General features: G+C 44.9%; 1 protein-coding gene across 4 annotated transcripts in view; it reads right to left on the minus strand.

The window, feature by feature from the left end:
• ENOX1 (ecto-NOX disulfide-thiol exchanger 1) overlaps positions 1 to 21,515 on the minus strand; it is a 343,215-nt gene that overhangs the window by 9,837 nt on the left and 311,863 nt on the right. For all 4 annotated transcript variants that reach the window (XM_027557160.1, XM_027557163.1, XM_027557161.1 and 1 more), the window contains one exon: positions 11,670 to 11,755. In XM_027557160.1, the coding sequence (XP_027412961.1) occupies positions 11,670 to 11,755 (86 nt within the window). The remainder of the gene's footprint in view (positions 1 to 11,669; positions 11,756 to 21,515) is intronic.

A 21,515-nucleotide genomic window follows, 5' to 3' on the forward strand; every position in this document is an offset into this window, starting at 1 on the left:
TGTAAGGGAGGAAAGACAGTTTCTTCAGCAAGTGGTGTTGGGAAAGCTGGACAGCTGCATATAAATCCATGAAGTCAGATCACTCCCTCACACCTCTTTCACACCATACGCAAAAATAAACTCAAAATGACACCATAAAAATCCTAGGAAGAATACAGGCAAAACATTTTCTGACATAAATTATACCAATGTTTTCTTAGCTTAATCTCTCAATACAATAGAAATAAAAACAAAAATAAACAAGTGGGACCTAATTAAACTTAAAAGCTTTTGTACAGGAAAGGAAACTATAAACAAAATGAAAAGACTACATACAGAATGGGGGAAAATATTTGCAAACAATGTGACCGACAAGGGCTTAATTCAGAAAAGACACAAACAGCTCATCTAATAGTAGTAAACAACAACCCAATCGGAACATGGGCAGAAGGTCTAAACAGATATTTCTCCAAAGAAGTACAGATGGACAATTGGTATATGGAAAGACGCTCAACATCACTAATTAGAGAAATGCAAATCAAAGTTACAATGAAGTATCACCTCACGCTGGTCAGAATGGCCATGATTCAAAAAATCTACAAATAACAAATGTTGGAGAAGGTGCAGACAGAAGGGAGCCCTCCCACACTGCTGATGGGAATGTAAGTTGGTACAGCCACTGTGGAGAATAGTGTTATTATTAGGATTGTGTGTAAAATGTAACACAGGGCCTGGCACAGGTTCAATTTCTCTCTCTATCCCTATTTCAGCAATGCTGATCGAATCCTGCATGCTCACATCAGGTCTTCGGTGATTGGTGGGTCAAACTCTGTGCTGAAAAGCAGCAACACGTCGTCTCCTATGGTAGCTTCTGACCTGAGCCTAGACTTCAACCACAAAGGAAGCAGAGGTCGGCAAGAAGCAGCGGAGAGGCGGCACCACGTCCTCAGACTGGGTCCGTGCTTCAAGTGCACTGTCTCATCAAAAAGTTATCTAAACAGGCAAATAAGCCGTTCACCTGCTAGAAGGAAGAAATGCAGACGCAGAAGTTCACTTTCCAGTCACGAATGACCATTAACCTGCTTTACCATCTTGCCTGGCTTCCAGGGTGGCTCAACGGTAAAGATTCTCCCTGCCAAGCAGGAGATGTCAGTTCGATCGCGGGATCAAGAAGATCTCCTGGAGAAGGAACTGTCACTTGACTTCAGGATTCTTGCCTGGAGAATCCCATGGACAGAGGAGCCTGGTGGGCTACAGTCTATGGGATTGCAAAAGAGTCAGACGTGACTGAGCGACTGAACAATGACCGCCACCATCTTGCCTAAGTCACCAAGTGTCTTTGGGCATTTTCTCACTCGCAGGAAAGGAATTGGAAGGAAACTCATCGGATGCTCTAAGGACTTCTGCTGCAGTGTTGCCCCAGCACACGCTAACACTGGGTTTGGGGCAGGCCTTTAAAATTCACCTGTCCACGAGGTTGTGGCGGAGATCTCAAACTGAGAGAATGTGATAGGTCTTTTGCGCACTTTTAAGCTCAAAACAAATGGCAGCCAACACTAGGCAGCACTTACTATGTGCCAGATACTGCTGTAAATGCTTTTCATCTATTAAGCCATTTAATACACATAAAAAACCCATTCTATAGGCAGTGAAGCTAAGGTACAGAGATGTTAAGTGAGTTGTCTGAAGTCACACATCTAAATAGTAGTGAAACTGGCATTTGAAATTCTCATGATTACTTAGCTGGAATAACCAGTTAGCCAGAAATGATTATAACAACCATTGGTGTCTTCAGAAGTAGTTAACTATGCACGATACTGGATGCTTGGGGCTGGTGCACTGGGACGACCCAGACGGAGGGTACGGGGAGGGAGAAGGGAGGAGGGTTCAGGATGGGGAACACAGGTATACCTGTGGCGGATTCATTTCAATATTTGGCAAAACTAATACAATATTGTAAATTTTAAAAATAAAATTTAAAAAACAAAATAAAATAAAATATATCTGAGCAGTAAATGCTATTAAAAAAAAAAAAGAAAAGTAGGTAAAGAGTCTAGGGTGGTGAGAAAATAGTACAACTAGGGGAAAGACTAACTTATTAAAAAAAAAAAAAAAGAAGTAGTTAACTGCCAGTTGCTGTTGATACTGCAAGGTAACGGCCTGATTCAGCCAGGACGGTGTAAATATTATAATATGGACAGGGATACAATTACAGCACAGGCACCTCAAATGAAATCTTATCTAAAATACCCATTAAAAAATAAATAAAAAGCTCTGCAAAATGAAAAGGCAATCTACCGAATAGGAAAAATACTGCAAGTCATATGTCTGATAAAGGGTTAATATTCACAATGTACAAAGAACTCACAAAATCAGTAGCAAAAAACCTAGGAATCCAATCGAAAAAATGAGTGAGGATCTGAACGTTTTCCAAAGATGACATACAGATGGCCAACAGATACATGAAAAGGTGTTTAACATCACTAATCAAGAGAAAAAAAAAAAAAACAACCACAGTGAGATATTATTGTGAATAATCTAGAGATAGTTAAAAGTACAGAGAGGATCAGGGCTTCCCTGGTGGTCCAGCGGCTAGACTCCGAGCTCCTGATGCAGGGAGCCTGGGTTCGAGCCTTGGTCAGGGAACCAGATCCCACATATCACAACTAAAGATCCTGTGTGCTGCAGCGAAGATCGAAGATCCCATATGCCTGAGCTAAGACTGGGCACAACAAAATAAATAGGGCAAGGACGTTGCTGTGTATGTTACTTGCAAAGACCAAGTCATTTTATGTGAATATAAAGGATTTGAGCATCTGTGGATTTTGGTAACCACAGGGTTTCTTTGAGCCAGTCGCCTGCAGATACCAAAGGACAACAGTATTGGGGAAGCAATTAAAAGGAGCCTGATGCCAGGAAAAAAAAATTCATTTACTAATAAGGTGCTCAGCTAGATTCTAGAGCCATTCCCTTAAAGATGTTTATGTCTCATGTGAGAAGAAACAGCATGGAGAAACTGCTTCATGTTATTATTTTGATGGTTTTTAAACCTTTTCCCTTCCTGATAAAACAACCTATATGACATGTGACATTTGGGGATTTTCAAGACAAATTCAAGAGAAAATTTGTCCTTCTATTTTAGTGTATGTCTGAAGAAGAATGTTAACCTACAAATTTCTTCACTTTAATTCTTTTTTTCTTCTCTTCCTTATTAAAACATGCCAGCTGTTATGATCCTGTCTTCACGGTATCCTTTCTCTTCCTCTCAGTCATTTCGTGGTCTTCAGAACTGGAAGCGTCATGGAATCATCACAAAGACACAGCACTCAGCGCTCACTGGCTGCGATCAGAGCCAGAGGGACCCATCTCCCGGCCAGGTGTGCAGGATTCCCTTCTCCAGACCCCTTCTGAGGCCGGGGATTCTCCCTGAGCACCTGTGGGTCACGGATGGAACCCTGGGGTCCAGGGCAGGGCTGCTGCCGGCCCAGCTGGTACGTGGAGAGGCTGGAGCTCCGAGCTGGGCTCCTGATGCTGCATCCAGCCCGGCTTTCCAGCACCGCATTCGCTTTCTCACAAGGATACTATGAGACGAATCAGATACACGAAGCTAAGAGAATCCCGTGCGGCGTTATGATATAGGTCAGAAACGTGCTGTGACTGTGAAATCTCATTTTCCCATACACCACATGTTGGTGCTCTGGCAACTGGGGAGGGTTGTCATAAACATGATGCTTTTATTTCCTCTTACCCAGCTGGCTTTTATTCCGGGAAACTGGGGGTCTGTGTGTCTTTTTATTCTTCGATGTTGTCAGTGGCTCCCCCTCACTTCTGTTTAAAATTTTCTAACGTTTATTCTTTGAGAAAGGATTGATTTGCTCTAATTAGAAGGAAAAGAAAGGATGAGAAGGAAGGCTCTAACCAAGGGGCTTGCGTGATGGTGGTTTGTGAGAGGCAGAGGTCATCTGTAAGATGTACTTGCTTTATTTTCTGGTCTGCTGACTCTGGTTCAAGCCCACTGCCTCCTTGCCAGGCCACTAAGCACATGTATACACGGACACAGGAAGGCATAAATAAATTTTATCATCGGGGATGGTTGGCTCTGTGTCCCATATCAGTCAGCCAAGGGAGGCCAGTGGAGAAGGGGTTTTCATTTTGGGGGACTGAAGAGACACCCACATAGGCTTTGTCAAGGCTGGAGAGTCAAGAGAAGCCAACTGCAAAAATCAGATTTCTTTTTGTGGAATGAACTGACTGTTAGCCTTTCCTGCACGTTGAGATCTTACTCATCCTTCACATCCCTGGGCAGGGCACGGTGTCGCTACACGCCACACAGACGCCTTGCAGCGAATATCCGCAGAGAGACATGCAGAGTGTGGGTGGGGAGGCAGGCAGGACACAGGAAGAAACGGGAGAGGAGAAAAGGGAAAGATGATAAACGGAAGTGAGGACCTGGGGGAAAGAGAAGGAAAGGGCTGGGAGGCAGAGGATCAGGGAGGAAGGCGAGGAGGTGTGAGGAAAAGCACAGGAAAGCAGGAAGAAGAGAACAGAAGGAAAGAACCAGAAGGAGAAGAGGAAAGATCTGGAGGGAAATGGAGAGAGGAAGGAGGGGAGAAAGGGGAGAGAGATGGTGAGGACCGCTCAGGCACTCCAGAGGAGCCATGAGAACCAGCACGGACTCGTGGGCGCCCCTGCTGGTCATGATCCGCACGCACTTTGCCCTTCTCCAACCCCTGTTGCGCTCCCTGTCTGCCCACCCTACCGAGCGAACATCTCATTAGTTCACCTCTGACTCTCAAGTTCCTTCATAAATACACCATTTGCTCATTGAGACTACGAGCTTTTTGAGAGCAGCGTCCTTTCTTAGATTTCTTTTGTATCCTGGCCACTCCCCGTTCTGCCTTGTCCATAGGAAACACAGTTTGTAAAAAAAAAAAGCAGTGACTTAACCAAGTAGTCACTGGGTCCCTGGTACCCTCTTCAGTTATAACTCCCTTTCTGCTTTTCATGCGGCCAGATGGAAGTCTCCTTACCTCCAAACCTTCCTATGCCACATGCTTTCTAGAGGCGCTGTGACGTCTGGAAAACACATTCATGATAGCCTGTCTAAGCAACAGAACACTCATTCACTCAGGTGGCTACTCAGGAGAACACCAGAATATACGTAATATTAAAGATTATTCAGGTAGGGGGACTTCCCCGGTGGCCCAGTGGTGAAGACTTCACCTTCCAGTGCAGGGGGTACTGGGTTTGAGCCCCGGTTGGGGAGTTAAGATCCCATGTGAAAGGGTCAGTTGCTGAGTCGTGTCCGACTCTTTGCAACCCCATGGACTGTAGCCCGCAAGGCTCCTCTGTCCATGGGATTCCCCAGGCAAGAATACTGGAGTGGCCTGCCACGCCCTCCTCCAGGGGCTCTTCCCGACCCAGGGATTGAACCCAGGTCTCCCGCACTGCAGGCAGATTCTTTACATCTGAACCACCTGAGATTCCACATGCTTTGCGGCTGAAAAAAACCCAAAACATAAAACAGAAGCAATATTGCAACAATTTTCAATAAAGACTTTAAAAATGGTCCACAGTGAAAAAAATCTACCAAAAAAAAAAAAAAGATTATTCAGGTAGGCAATCTCACAAACACTATTTGGAACATTTTCTCCAACCTTACCACCTAGCTATCATCTGGGGAAGAATGCTCTCCAATTAAGGTCTATTTTGCACCTCCTTGGAACTGACAAGATATTTTATCTATCTCACAGGAATGCTTCCAGTACACAGATGCAAATGGTTTTCCCCTCTGGCGGGAAAGGAACATGTCATGAGCACCCAAGTCTGTTACCAAACACGGTGTCATGTCCCAAATGGCAGCTCTTTCTAAAAAAAATTAGCCTCTGTGGCCCCATTATATCGAGTCTGGTCTCAGAATCAAATTGTTCACTTTATGGGTTTTAGGAAGAGGCTGCTGGCAGGTGGGTGGGGAGCCAGAGACACTTGGAGAACTGGGTCTGAATCTCTTAGACAGTATTGGGGGAAGATCAGAGGTCTCCCCCCTCTTCACTGTTAGACAGAAAACATTCATCTGCTGATGCTCAGATGTGACTTCTGCAAGGCTTAGGATAAGCCAGTGAGCTCAAAAGGCTCTGGGCTGATATGAGACATTCTAGGTATTGATCATAAAGCATTTTCAAGATAGTGTTGCCCGTTTGGAAAAGATTACCTGCCTGTGCCTGGGGCATGAGTTTTGACTCAGTAAAGCTTCAGGAAGCCATCTCCCCTCAACCACTCTGGCACTGTCTTCCTCTGAATGCATCTTTCTGACTTGGTCATATGTTTGTGACATAAGAGAGCTGAGCAGATGAGAGTGAGTGGTTTAGAAGAGGCAGGAAAGAAAAAAAAAAAATTAGGCAGAAAAAGTATTTAACCAGAAAATGGACTATTTGGGGATACACAGTTTTAGGGACCCCTGTGCAATGTACATGCCCATCCTAACTTAAATTAATTCCTGTCTCTCCTTCCATTTTTGACCATCCATATCCTCATCTGTGGCCTTCAGGGAACTCCTAAGAAAAACTCTGCTACAGGCTGGACGGAAGCTGCTTTCCTTGTTCCTGTCTGCATGTGTGTGCTGAGTCACTCAGTCGTGTCTGACTCTTTGTGACCCCATGGATTGTAGCCCGCCAGGCTCCTCTGTCCATGGGATTCTCCAGGCAAGAATATGGGATCGAGTTGCCATTTCCTTCTCCAGGGATCTTCCTGACCTAGGGATCTAACCCAGATATCTTGCATTATTGCAAGTGCCTTCTTTACCATCTGAGCCACCAGGAAAGCCCATCAAGACAGGGCAAGGCAGAATTGAAATGTTATCTTAACAGCAGTGGTGATGGTGACTCTGTCTCATCTCAAGGAAACAATACGGTGCTAAGTGGAATTTCTAGAAAGCCCTCTCAGGACTTCCCTTGGTGGTCTAGTGGTTAAAAAATCCACCTTGTCATGCAGGGGACTCGGGTTCAATCCCTGGTCAGGGAATTAAGATCCCACATGCCACAGAGCAACTGAACCCAAGTGCTGCAACTTCCGAGCCCAAATGCCACGACTAGAGAGTTCACATGCCACCAGAGAGAGATTCTGCATGATGCAGCGAAGATCCCGTGTGCTGCAGCTGAGACTCAACGCAGCCAGGTGAACAACGAAACGAACAAACAGTAAAAAGCAGGAGCCCTCTCAGCAGTCAGCAAACATCCCGAGCTGCGGAAGCCAGGCTGAATTCCCCATCTTCATGCAACATTCACCAAAACTCTGGAGTTGGGGGGTGGACTGTGACACTCAGCTTGTCCTGATTAACCACAGTGGGCGCCAGGAGCTAACCAGGATTAACTAACAGGATTAACCAGGCTGCTGTGCAGGAGAATGTCAGTGACAGGGCCATGGCCCTGCAGGGTCCTGAGCCTCCTGGTAGCAGATGCAACGACAGGGCCCTGGAGGACACTTAGAGGACAAACCACTCCTCGATTTACTATCTGCTGAGATTCTGGGGCTGTGGGATTCCAGTCTAGAGCCGTAATCTGCTCTCTGGATTAAAAGTCTTAAATATCCTCTCAGCCTCACTGGGTTAGAAAGAATATTTGGTCCAGTCCTTGGCACCCAGGAGTTTTAGTCAGAACACTTTTTTTAATATAAAGTGAAAGTGAAGTCACTCAGTCGTGTTCGACTCTTTGTGACTCCATGGACTGCAGCCTACCAGGCTCCTCTGTCCATGGGATTTTCCAGGCAAGAATACTGGAATGGGGTGCCATATTTAAATTTTATATATAAATATTAAAATGTTTTATATTTATGTATAAATATTTATGTTTATACTTATGTATAAATATGTTTTGTATTTATGTATAAATATTTTATGTTTTGTATTTATGTATATTTTGCTTTTAATATTTATGTATAAATATTTATATATTATATCTATGAATGGATTTATTTTAATATTTATGTACATTAATATATGTATAAATATTTATATAATATATATATTATATTTATATAAATACATGTTTATATATAGGAGAGTGAAAAAGTTGGCTTAAAGCTCAACATTCAGAAAATGAAGATCATGGCATCTGGTCCCATCACTTCATGGGAAATAGATGGGGAAACAGTGGAAACAGTGTCAGACTTTATTTTTGGGGGCTCCAAAATCACTGCAGATGGTGATTGTAACCATGAAATTAAAAGATGCTTACTCCTTGGAAGGAAAGTTATGACCAACCTAGACAGCATATTAAAAACCAGAGACATTACTTTGCCAACAAAGGTTCGTCTAGTCAAGGCTTTGGTTTTTCCAGTGGTCATGTATGGATGTGAGAGTTGGACTGTGAAGAAAGCTGAGCGCCGAAGAATTGATGCTTTTGAACTGTGGTGTTGGAGAAGACTCTTGAAAGTCCCTTGGACTGCAAGGAGATCCAACCAGTCCATTCTGAAGGAGATCATTCCTGGGTATTCATTGGAAGGATTGATGTTGAAGCTGAAACTCCAATACTTTGGCCACCTCATGTGAAGAGTTGACTCATTGGAAAAGACCCTGATGCTGGGAGGGCTTGGGGGCAGGAGGACAAGGGGATGACAGAGGATGAGATGGCTGGATGGCATCACTGACTCGATGCACATGAGTCTGAGTGAACTTTGGGAGTTGATGATGGACAGGGAGGCCTGGCATGCTGCAGTCCATGGGGTTGCAAAGAGTCGGACACGACTGACCGACTAGACTGAACTGAATGTTTATATATATAGACAGATAGATAGATAGATACTTTTTACCTTAGACATGAGTAAAGAATTGCATTTGAGCCAGGAGATGGAGGGCTGTCTGGAGGAGATGCCATGTGTTTTCTCTGTGAGGGTAACGCTGTCTTCTAAAATGAAACTATGAATCTGAGAGGAAATGGAATTCTCCTTCTGGAAAAGTCTGCCATCCAAGGGCCAGAGACCAGGTGTATGACTTCTCTCCTCAGTGAGGGAGACCACACAGATCTCAGCTGAGCAAGGGGGTGATGGACCCTGCCTTGAGGGTGAGAGTGGAACAAGAACTCCTGAGCTGCTCACCATCATGTAAGTGACCATACCCGGACGTCCACGCGCGCGCTCACACACGCCTCACGGGCGCGCACGTCGGACTAGCGCCCTGCCGTGATTACACAGCTAACAAATGGGTTCCTAGTGAAGCGACCACTGCTTTCTCAAAAGGCTTCCCGCTTGGGGTTTCTAGAAAGGGAAGGAGAGAAATGTCAACAGTCCGAGGGAAGGATGATAGCAACAACAGGAATCATTTCTTGAGGGCTCATTCTATGCCAAGAACACTGGTGCGGGCGGTGTTTCATTTACTCCTCCAGACAAAGGTAGTGGTGATATCAGGAAGGATGACACTGGAGAAGGAAAGCACAGCCAAGAAGCCCTTCAAAGGCTGCTTTCAACAAAGGAACGTTGTATTGCTCCTCCTCCTCTCTTCTGAATTCACAAGAGTGTTTTCTGTACCTCGAGCCCAACCCCTTCCAAGTGAGGGGAGACCACAGGGAGGGCAGTGCCATGATTCTGAATATCGAGACTCTTCCAATCACCAGGCTTCCCTGGTGGCTCAGTGGTAAAGAATCCACCTGCGAGTGCAGGAGATGTGAGTTTGATCTCTGGACCCGGGAGATCCCAAATGCTGCAGAGCGACTAAGCCCGTGTGCCGTAACTACTGAGCCTGTGCTCTAGGGTCCGGGAACCGCAGTTACTGAATGAAGCCCATGCACCTGAGAGCCCACGCTCTGTAGTAAGAGAAGCTTCAACAGTGAGAGGACTCAACACGGCAGCAAAGGGTGGCCCCCACTTGCCGCCAGCTAGACAAAGCCCATGCAGCAGCGAAGACCCAGCACCGCCAAAATGAAATCATTTTTTTAAAAAAGTTACAGAAAGACCCTTACAATCCCCTCCTTCCACAGGGCCGGTCCACCCTGTCCTCAGCTGCAGGAGACTCAAGAGGGCATGGATCTCTATGACTGCAAACCACCTTTTGTTCCAGCTGATTTCTCTTGAAGGTGAAGTGTAAGGCCCCGTGAGAAAGGTCAATCGTTTGTGGGATCGTGCACTGGTTTGATCATCTGCATCAAGAGAAGATGACAATGCAACCCTACAGTCGATCCTGACCACTGAAACTGAAGAGTCAGGATGACTGACGTGTACTGAGGTCAGAGAGCTGCAGGCCATGGACCCAGTCTTGTACACCCCATGAACCTTACTGCCCTCAATGTAAGACCTGCTTATTTCCATTGGCCTTCCCAGAAGGACACTTAGCAGGCTGCCCAGTGACAGGCCCAGCATCTCTGTCCCTTCCAGGGCTGCCTGAGGCAGTCCTGGTTAATGCTACTACTTTATTTCGACAGTGAATAAATCACTTCAAAATCACTCCAAAATCACTGCAGATGGTGACTGCAGCCATGAAATTAAAAGATGCTTGCTCCTTGGAAGAAAAGTTATGACCAACCTAGACAGCATATTCAAAAGCAGAGACATTACTTTGCCGACAAAGGTCTGTCTAGTCAAAGCTATGGCTTTTTCAGTAGTCGTGCATGGATGTGAGAGTTGGACTATAAAGAAAGCTGAGTGCAGAAGAATTGATGCTTTTGAACTGTGGTGTTGGAGAAGACTCTTGAGAGTCCCTTGGACAGCAAGGAAATCCAACCAGTCCATCCTAAAGGAGATCAGTCCTGGGTGTTCATTGGAAGGACTGATGTTGAAGCTGAAGCTCCAATACTTTGGCCACCTGATGCAAAGAGCTGACTCATTTGAAAAGACCCTTATGCTGGGAAAGACTGAAGGCAGGAGGAGAAGGGGATGACAGAGGATGAGATGGTTGGATGGCATCACTAACTCAATGCATATGAGTTTGAGTGAACTCCGGGAGTTGGTGATGGATAGGGAGGCCTGGCGTGCTGCAGTCCATGGGGTCGCAAAGAGTCAGACATGACTGAGCGACTGAACTGAACTTATTTCAACAGAGGCCCCTCTCACCCTTCACCGGGATCTGATACTTATACTGAGCTTTTTGTCTCTTCTTTTTTGGCGCACAAATGCCTCTATGGGCTAGGAGCGCAGCTGTCTGCAGAGGAGGAAAACTAGCTTCTGAGAAGAGAGGAGTAATGTCCTGACCTGGGTGTGCCTCTCGAGGTGCAGAGCTGAGAACTTTTGTAGTCATTTTTTTTCCATTTGGGGAATGATGCTAAATACCACTGCTAACACAGTTTTCTTAGAGTTGTATCAGATCTTTATGTAATTTGAGGTGATTTTCCTCTATTGTGTCGAGCCCTTAGCATAGCGTTCTGGGAGGACGCGGCCGAAGGGTACTGCCCCATTAGCTGCCCTGACCTTGTATCTCCCTTGTGCGGACTTTCAAACCAAACTGCACTTTCAAATCCCTCATATGCTGCTCAAAGTCATTTGATGTCTGCTTAAAGTCAGCGTCATTTTCGATAACGGCTTTTCTTTCCAAAGTGACAAAAGCAAGGAAAAGAAGACATTCTCTGCCAGAAACTGAGTTCTTGTGAAGAAATACAGACAGACCTCCATCCGCTGTTATATCCCTAACACAGATCACACGGGTTCAACCTGCAGCCAGCAACCAACGTCCTAAGTTTTCGCAATGCCAGTTGAGAAAAAGGACTTACCTTGGAGTCCAGCTGCTGCATGTACGACCAGAGATATTCTATATTAGCTCCGAAAGGATGGACGTGAAGAAACGTGGATATGATGCCTGAAATGAAGAGGGCAAACGGATGTTATTGAGAGGCAAGTAAAAATCTCAGGCGAATATTGTCATCTGACCCCAGTGACAGCTTTGTCAGGGCCGAGTCGTGGTCTTGCCCCTTGTATCCATGCTCGGCAAGCATTCAGTAATAGCCTGTTTTGAAGACAGTAATAGTAGCGTGGCCAACAGAACATTGTCTCCTGGAAAGACCGTAGTTAGAAAAGCAAGACTGAGAAAATACACAGATGAATAAAGGTATTTCCAAACAGAGGCTTCTGGCAGCATTTCAACTACCAATTTTATGCTTGATTTACCAATATAAAATTGTAGTTATTGGAAGGATCAAGTGATCCCCTTCCTCCCCCTCGGTGGACTTTGCAATATGAAAATGGCTCCTGCGGCTGTGCCAGAGAGCACGCTGCCTCCAATTCCCCTGGTAATTACCAATGCTAGTTACAGGAAATATTTAGTCCCTCTTTTCCCTCACTGCCACTGAAGGAAGCACAAATCCTCTGCTATTTCCCCCTGGCTGTTGCTGTTGTTTCAAGGGAGCCAGCCCGCTCTCCCCTCTCTGCTGTAATTTACAAGATCATTTTAAAAGGCCTGGGAATGGATGGTTTGGCTGGAGTCTGATTATAAATCAGAGGGCTTTTTCCATCGTGAAATTCAACTGTCAACATTGCACTGACAAATGAAAAGCTGAATGTCGGTGTTAGGGCTGAAGGAAAAGCATCACCCTCCTACCTCCCTGCTCCTACATCCAAAATTAAAACAGTGAAAATGAGAATGTTGACCCCACGGGCTGTATACTCCTGTTTTTAAGAAACCATGTTCAGACTGACGTTTTTGGCTTCTCTTTGGAACAGGCTTTGAGATGAATCACGTTTGTGGATGAGGCCCCTGATGTTCTGTTTATTGTGACGCTTTGGTGCTTGAGAGCCAAAGGTCAAAGGAAAGACCCACACTGGTATGCAACTGGTCATGGTCATCTTATCGACTGCAGGGTGTCCTGGGACTGCCCTGGGATAGGATCTCATGGCCCCCTGGGCTCCCGTGAGATGCTTGGAATGCTCCGGATGAGTGTCAGTTTTTAAAGAAAAATTTCCCAGTTTATCCTTAGGCTGAGAACAGAGAACCAAGAGGTCTACACAAATACTCTTAAGACTGGTCCTCAGAGCACTTTAGTGGGTGCTTTCTTGGACAGTGAAATGGGGAACATAGAAACACTTTTCCATAAAGCCAAAATCTCAGTTTTCAGAGATTGACCTTTTCCCTGAAATAAAAAGAGCTACTGTTTTATTCTGATATTATGTTCTTTTTCTTCTTTTCTTAAAATGTCCTTCTCTGAAATAATGGTGATGATAAGTTAGGGATGGAGTAAAGGGACAGAACAGTTGATTAAATAGTTAATCCCACTAGGGGACTGTAGATAAAGGAAAAAGTATGGGAGACCGCTATAAATTAATGACCTCTAGGACATCTATGCTCTCTGCACACCTAAAAAATAATTTATGGAAAGGTGTCATTTCAAAGTGGAAGATCCTCATTGTACTGAGACCTGAAATAATTTTTTCCATACTGCCATGACAGTAACTTCCTTGGATCACGAGGTACAAGGAGATGTCCCCCCTCTCCACCAACATAGAGGAGGAACTGATGATGGAAGCGTAATGTCTACTCAGGAATGAGGAAGAAGGTAGTCCTTTCCCGCTCCCTACTTCTCCTTTAAAACTGTAGCTCTCTAAGTTCTTGGGGCTCGAAACCTCTTGCCCACCTGCTTGTAAGCCTCCCATGGGAAGTATTCTAGTGAATCACTTCTTACCCATCACTTTGCCTCTTGCTGAATTCTTTCTGTGCTGAGACATAAAGGACTAGAGCTCCGGAGCCCTCTGAACGCCACCGAGCAGTTTCAGATAGCAGGTAGCAATGGTAGTTTTAATCTAAGTGGCAAACAGCCATTTTTAAAAACTTTTTATTTTGTATTGGGGTTCAGGTGATTAAACATGTTGTGATTGTTTCAGGTGAACAGCAAAGGGATTCAGACATTTATATATATCTGTACCCATTCTCCCCCTAACTTCCGTCCCATCCAGGCTGCCACATAATACTGAGCAGAGTTCCATGTGCTCTACAGCGGTCCTTGCTGATTATCCATTTTACATAGAGCAGTGTGTACAGGCAACCATAAGTTCATTCTCTAAGTATGTGAGTCTCTTTCTGTGTTGTAAGCTCATGTGTATCATTTCTTTTTAGATGCCACGTATAAGGGATGTCATACGATATTTCTCCTTCACACTTCCCTTAGTGTGACAATCTCTAGATCCACCCATGTTGCTGCAGATGGCACTCTCTCATTCTTTTTTTTAATGGCAAACAGCCATTTTTAATATACTTAAGTGGAATTGTTTTGTCCCTCTCCTACTGCTTCATTTGCTACTTTGTGTTTGAACTATTTCCCTGTGCCTGAAATTCTCAAATCTGGTGAGGTGGCACTGTAATTCTGTCACCAGTATAGAAGCTTGTGAATGATTTACTTAGAAAGTAAATTAGAAGTCTTTAAAAAAAATAATACTTTGATTTGCATTCCTTAGGTGGGAGAGAGGGGGCAGAATTCTCATGGGGAATTGCTTCTATTTCAGGATGGTGAGTGGTGCTTCTCTGCTGTCCCAGGCTGAGGACGAGTGGTTCAGTGTCCACTGCTTTCCAGAGAAGAGCTTCCGACAAATGGTGGGCAGACCCCCAGCCCCTGTAAGGGGGAAAGGCGGTGGACAGGGAAGGGAGGGGCAGTCAGTGCTGGCTTTGTGGGAAGGCGAGGGTGTTCCCAGTGAGAAGCTCTTTGCTTTTCCTCTCAAGTGGGATGCTTCCAGGGAGGGAGGAGGCACCTCAAGAGAGCAGCCTGGAGAGACTGGAGGGGTCCTGCAAGAGGGGGACGGGCATTCCTTTCCCTGGTGGGACATCCACTTAGGCAGCAGACTGACTGATCCGGCTTTGCTGTGAGCCGAGCACAGGGGAGACGGTGGGGCTGAGACGGGGAGTGGTGTGGCGCGGCAGCCTGTGGGTGACAGGACTGTAAGCGTCCCATGGGACATGGGGGCATCTCAGAAGGTGGACGGGCTTGAGCAGTCTTACAGGTGTCGCAGGGGCTCCAGCAAATAGAGAAAACAACATTTTTCACATTAATATCCCTATGGGACAAAGAATCATCAGCATCTCCTGGGTAACCCAGCTTCTCCTCTGAATACCCTTGGGGGTGTGCCATGAAGTTAAATGCACTCAACAGGATGGACAGTATGGTTTAGAAGAGAGTCGGGTGGGGCCGAGGGGGAGTGACTGACAACTCTGGGCCTAAAGAGAGGAAGATATGAAGGAGGAAATTTAGGGATACCGGAGACAGGAGGACCTGGAGTGGCTGTTTTTCTTGCCTCTGTGATGCTGGCATCCCTCCTCCTTACAGTCCCTCAGCCCCAATCTTGGGTCTCTACCCCCAAGGAACTCTTCCCTTAGACAATATTTGTGTGTTCAGGTTCAGCAGCAGGAGTATAGTATACATTTACAGTAAATGTATGTTGAGGGGCCTTCCTGGTGGTACAGTGGCTAAGACTGCGAACTCCCAATGCAGGGGGCCCGGGTTCCATCCCTGCTCAGGGAACTAGATCCAGTGTGCTGCCTCAAAGATCGAAGATCTCACATGCTAGAACTAAAAGACCCGGGGCAGCCAAAGAAACAAGTTAAAAAAAAAAAAACGTTGTTCAGTGGCTAAGTCATCTGGCTCTTTGTGACCCTGTGAACTGCAACACACCAGGCTTCCCTGTCCTTCACTGTCTCCTGGAGTCTGCTCAGACTCACGTCCATTGAGTTGATGATGTCATCCATCCATCTCATCCTCTGTTGTCCCCTTCTCCTCTTGCCCTCTATCTGTCCCAGCATCAAATGTACCCTGAATGAATTTATCCTCTAGAACTGAGAATAGCTAGTATACTTCTTTGACATTTCTACTGTTCTGTTATTGATAAATGAGGAGAAATAAGAACCTTAAAAATTGGAACCAGTACTCACTAATGATATCATACTTCCTCAAAAGCAGGTTAACTTTGAAGTACTATTCATCAGTGATTCCTGACCTTTGCTCATGCTCTACGGATTCAAGAGAGTAACCTGGATATTTTGGGTGCAGAAACTTCTTACTGAAACTATTTTGCTCATAAAGCTAAGGGGAAAATGCTCATGTGATTTCTAGATATGTCTCTAAGGTCAGATTAGAAACCCTAATCCAGACATGAGTCTTTTTCCCTAGGACAGTATTTAGAACCATCTTAGTGGTAGCTGATATTAACAAGCCATTAGCTTTTCTTTATAAAAGTTTAAGGAGTTGTCACTAGATACCTGTGGGGCCAAAGCAGGAAGTTAAATAAAGGTTCTCCAAGCTTTACCTCTGGATGGGAACCAAGTTATTCAGTATTGCTAGAGACACAGTAGAAATGGGAAACGCGAGTCATCATCTCTGGCAAGTCCTGCACCCCCTCCTCCCTCCTCCCTTGCCCATCCCAGCAGCATCGCCAGAAGCATCAGTCATGCCATCTGAGAACATGTAGTGTCCAGGCCCTGGTTCTGGACCAGTTCATTTTAGGGAAGCTTTCTAAATAATCAACTAAAGCTTCTTGCTACATTGCTTTAGTCGTGTCCGACTATTTGTGACCCTATGGACTGTAGCCCACCAGGCTCCTCTGTCCATGGGGATTCTCCAGGCAAGAATACTGGAGTGAGTTGCCATGGGGATCTTCCCCACCCAGGGATAGAACTCATGTCTCTTAGGTCTTCTGCATTGGCAGGTGGGTTCTTTACCGCTACCATCACCTGGGAAGCCCTCCTTTAAAGGAACTGGGAGATTTCCTGAGGCTGGAAAAAAAAAATGATAGGTATAACTCAAAATCTAATCTATAAACCCAGAAATGGAAACTATTTATGGTTCTCTGGAAGACCATAAAGACCATAAAGGCTTGATAAAAGAAACACAAGGAACTGAGGGTGGAGAACTCAGCCATTACTGAACTGATGGATCTCCAAAGGGATGGATTCAACAGCTGGTCTTGGTTCGATCCATGGAGAAGCAAGGTCTCCATGTTTAAGACTGGATTTCCCAACAGTGGAAAATACAACTCTAAATTAGCTAAATTAAGAAAATAAAGAAGAAACAGAGGAGGCTGTCAGTACTCTTGGATTTGCAACACAGCTCAGGGCCTAGTTTATAAAGAAACACAAGCCAGCTCTATACACCTTGTGGTAAATCCCTCACTAGGAAGACCCATTTAAACAGGCACATTAAGACATTTTTAGCTTTTCCCATCAAAGTCATCTAGCCCATTCTTGATTTTAGACCTCACTAAGACCAAGGGAGCAGCATTTCAATTAGATTTGTACGGATTCATCTCCTTAGCAGCATTTGGGTACTAAGTCCTAGGGAGTATTGCATTGCACACACAGACAAGGTTCTTGAAGAAGACAATGCTCTTGAAGAACTAATTTTCTAGGTAAGCAACACAGACGATAAACACAAAGATTAAAAATAAAACGAGGACTTCCTTTGTGGTCCAGTGCTTGGGAATCTGCCTGCCAGTGCAGGGGACATGAGTTCAATCCCTGGCCCGGAAAGATTCCGCATGCCTCGGAGCAGCTAAGCCCATGAGCCACGACTGCTGAACCCTCATGCTGCAACTGCTGAGGCCCCTGCACCCTAGAGCCTGCTCCGAAACCAAGAGACACCAGCGCAGAGAGGAGCCTGCGCTCCACAGCTGGAGAGCAGCTCCGCTCGCTGCAGCTGGTCCACGTACGGCAACAAAGACCCAGCACAGCCAAAAATAAAATTATAAAACAAAAGGAGATGCTTTCAGATGGTGAACACAGTGCGGAAAAGAAAGCAGGTGACAGGACAGCACTGGGAGCGGCCCCAATCGCGGAGGAGGCTGCTTTGCAGGAGGCCAGTGGAGGCAAGCTGCCCGAGGGCAGCTGAGGAGTCAGCCACAGTGAGCCAGGGGCGATGGCTTGGGGAGCGGCCACAGCACGTGCAAAGGGCCTGAGGTAGGAACAGTGTGGCAGGAACACGTGCGGCTGGGGAGCGACAGCGTGCACTCAGAGGTAGGTGGGGGGCCAGACCACACAGGGCCCCCGCTTCAGGAGGCTGGATTGAGCTCTAAATACGGCAGGAAACTAGTGGAAGGTTCTAAGCAGGGACATGATGTGAACTGAATCACGTTTTAAAAATTTCATTCGAGCGGCTGCACAGCAAACAGACAAAAGGAAACTGGCAGGCAAATTAGAAGCGTTTGCAACAACCACTGGATCACTGAAGAAATCACAGAATGAATTTAAAAAGATACCTGGAGACAAATGAAAACGAAAACACGATGCTCCAAAACCTATGGGATGCAGCACAGACAGTTCTAAGAGGGAATTTTATAGTGATGCAGGTTTACTTCAGGAAACAAAGAACTCTCAAATAACCTAAACTTACACCCAAAGCAACTAGAGCAAGAATAATAAACAAAACCCAGGGTTAGTAGAAGGAGAAAAATCATAAAGATCAGAGCAGAAATAAATGAAATAGAGACTTAACAACAACAAAAAGCTGGCTCTTCGAAAAGATAAACAAAACTGATAAACCATGAGCCAGACTCAGCAAGAAAAAAAGAGGGTACAAGTCAATAAAATAAGATATGAGAGAGGAAAAGTTACAGCCTTCACCACATAAATACCAAGGATTGTAAGAGACTACTATGAGCAGCTATATATACCAATAAAATGGAAAACCTAGAAGAAATGGACAAATTCTTAGAACTAAAAGTACAATCTCCCAAGACCAAACCAGGGAGAAACAGAAAATGTTAAGAGGTCAATTACCAGTACTGTAACTGAGTTAGAATTAAACTCCTAGCAAACAAAAGTCCAGGCCAGATGGCTTCACAGGTAAGTTCTACCATTTAGGGAAGAGTTAACAGTTAGCCTTCTGAAACTATTAAAAAGAAACTGCAGAGGACCTAACACTTCCAAACTCATTCTATGAAGTCAGAATCACTCTGATACCAAAACCAGACAAAGATACTACAAGATAAGAAAACTACAGGCCAATATCACTCATGAGCATAGATACAAAAATTCTCAACAAAATACTAGCAAACCAACTCTAACAATATATTAAAAATATCATACACCATGATCAAGTGGGATTAATCCCAGGGATGCAAGGAGATTTCAGTATCTGAAAATCAATCAGCGTGATATACCACATTAACAAAGACTACAATAGATGCAGGAAAAAGCTTTTGATAAAATTCAACATCCATTCATGATAAAAACTCTAGAAAGTGGGTACAGAGGGAACATACCTCAATGTAGTACATGGATTTTTTTTTTCTCTTGCAAAGTGAAAGAAAGTGAAGTTGCTCAGTCGTGTCTGACTCTTTGTGACCCCAAGGACTGTAGCCTATCAGGCTCCTCTGTCCATGGAATTTTCCAGGCAAGAATACTGGAGTGGGTTGCCATTCCCTTCTCCAGGGGATCTTCCTGACCCAGGGATTGAACCTGGGTCTCTTGCACTGCAGGCAAATGCTTTACCGTCTGAGCCACTAGGGAAGCTTTTCTCTTATGGACTCCTATTTTTCAAAATTGTACTGATACTGGTACCAAAACAAACATATAGATCAATGGGACAGAATAGAAAGCCCAGAAAGAAACCTACACACTCATAGCCAATTAATCTGCAACAAGCGAGACACGAGTATACAATGGAATAAAGATAGTCTCTTTAACAAGTGATGCTGGGAAAACTGGAACACCTACATGTAAAAGGGTGAAATTAGAAGGTTCTCCAACATCATACACAAAAATAAACTCAAGATGGATTAAAGACTAAATTTAAGACTGGGTACGATAAAACTAGAGGAAAACATAGGCAGGACGCTCTTTGATGTAAATTGCTGCAATATTCTTTTAGATCTGTCTCTAGAAGGCTTAGCTCTGCAGAAGAATAGCTGTCCTTAGACGCAGTCATATCTTGCTGGAAATCAGTAGAGGCCTAACCAGGAGTCTGGAGAGTCAGCAGGGAGAGGTTATGTGAAATCTGGGTCTCCCCCTAAGCTGCTGGGGACAGCTGCCTGTGGGCGGCTGCAGAGGACAGAGCATTTATGAGAAGTGGAGAGAGGCAAGACTGGGAGTGGGTGGCAGAAGGCTGATCAAACACTTCTGTGCTTTGGTCTAATGTTTCTCAGTGCCCTGGGATTTTAAAAACCTTTAATTGTCCAAAAAGTAGGTTTTCCCACTTATTTGTTGATTGTAAATACTGGATCTCGCACAGCTTTGTAAAACTGTGTCTTTTTCTCTTAATTTTAAAATTAATTTTTATTGGAGTATAGTCGCTTTACAATGTTGTGTTTCTGCTGTACAGCAAAATGAATCAGCCCCATGTATACATACATTCCCTCCTTTTTGGACTTCCTTTCCATTCAGGTCACCGAAGTGCATTAAGCAGACTTTCTTATGCTGTACAATATTATTGCGGTGTGGCTCCGACAGTCAAGAATCTGCCTGCAATGCAGGAGACCCGGGTTTGATCCCTGGGGTTGTGAAGATCCCCTGGAGAAGGGAATGGCAACCCACTCTAGTATTCTTGCCTGAAGAATTCCACGGACAGAAGAGCCTGGTGGGCTATAGTCCACAGGGTCACAAAGAGTTGGACATGACTGAGCGACTAACACTTTTCACACTGTACAATATATTCTCATTAGTTATCTGTTTTATATATAGCATCGATAGTATATATGTCTGTCTTATTTTTAACTAAACTGCTGAGACCGCACTTGGCTCTTTCAGTAAGTTGCTCCTTGTATCTGAAATGGCCTTGGAAACTCCCCATCTATCCAGAGGAACTCTATCCATCCTGTAGGACGCCCTCAACTGTCCTTTCATCCCAAAAGGCATCTGCAGCAGAAGCAGCTCCTTCGCTGTGTTTCTGATTTGACTTTCATCGTCACTGACTACTTTCTTTCTCGTTAGTCTATAAAGTTCTCAAGGGGAGAGCTCGTCTCATCAGCACCATCAGCTAACACACGTCTTGGCACATGGTAGGCTGCTAGTTCCTGAAACAGACCCAGAGGTGCCCTCTTCAGTATCACCTCAGATGTTAGTCTCTCAATAAACCGAACCTCTGTGCCTGAGGACAAAGACTCTGCCAATTAAACAGGCTGCTCAGATGATTCTTTTCCACAGTACAAAAGGTTAGTTGCTCAGTTGTGTGTGACTCTTCGTGATCCCATGGACTGTAGCCCACTAGGCTCCCCTGTCCATGGAATTTTTCAGGCAAGAATCCTGGAGTGGGTTGCCATTCCCTTTTCCAGGGGATCTTCCCAACCCAGGGATCGAACCCAGGTCTCCTGCATTGCAGGCAGATTCTTTATCGTCTGAGCCACCAGGGAAGCCCTTTTCCACAATGAAGCCTGGTAATTTTTATGCAGGCTTTTGACAAAAGTTTGTTGGTTTATTGATATGGACATTTGTGTTATGGAAACAAGATTTAGGTCGATGACTCATTCTTTATGGTCAGTAGCTTTCAGACAAGAACACACTCCCTAGATTACTTTTCTCAGGTGAAGCCTAAATAAAGCCTTAACTCTTTTCACTGAAAACACCAAAAAGTTGCCACTCAACCTCCTATAAGTGTTTTTATCTACAGTTCCTTCATCTGCTTTCTAATACCCATGTGTTAGGGGGAACATTC

The sequence above is a fragment of the Bos indicus x Bos taurus genome, chromosome 12, assembly GCF_003369695.1.
Source record: "Bos indicus x Bos taurus breed Angus x Brahman F1 hybrid chromosome 12, Bos_hybrid_MaternalHap_v2.0, whole genome shotgun sequence".
NCBI classification, from domain to species: Eukaryota; Metazoa; Chordata; class Mammalia; order Artiodactyla; family Bovidae; genus Bos; species Bos indicus x Bos taurus.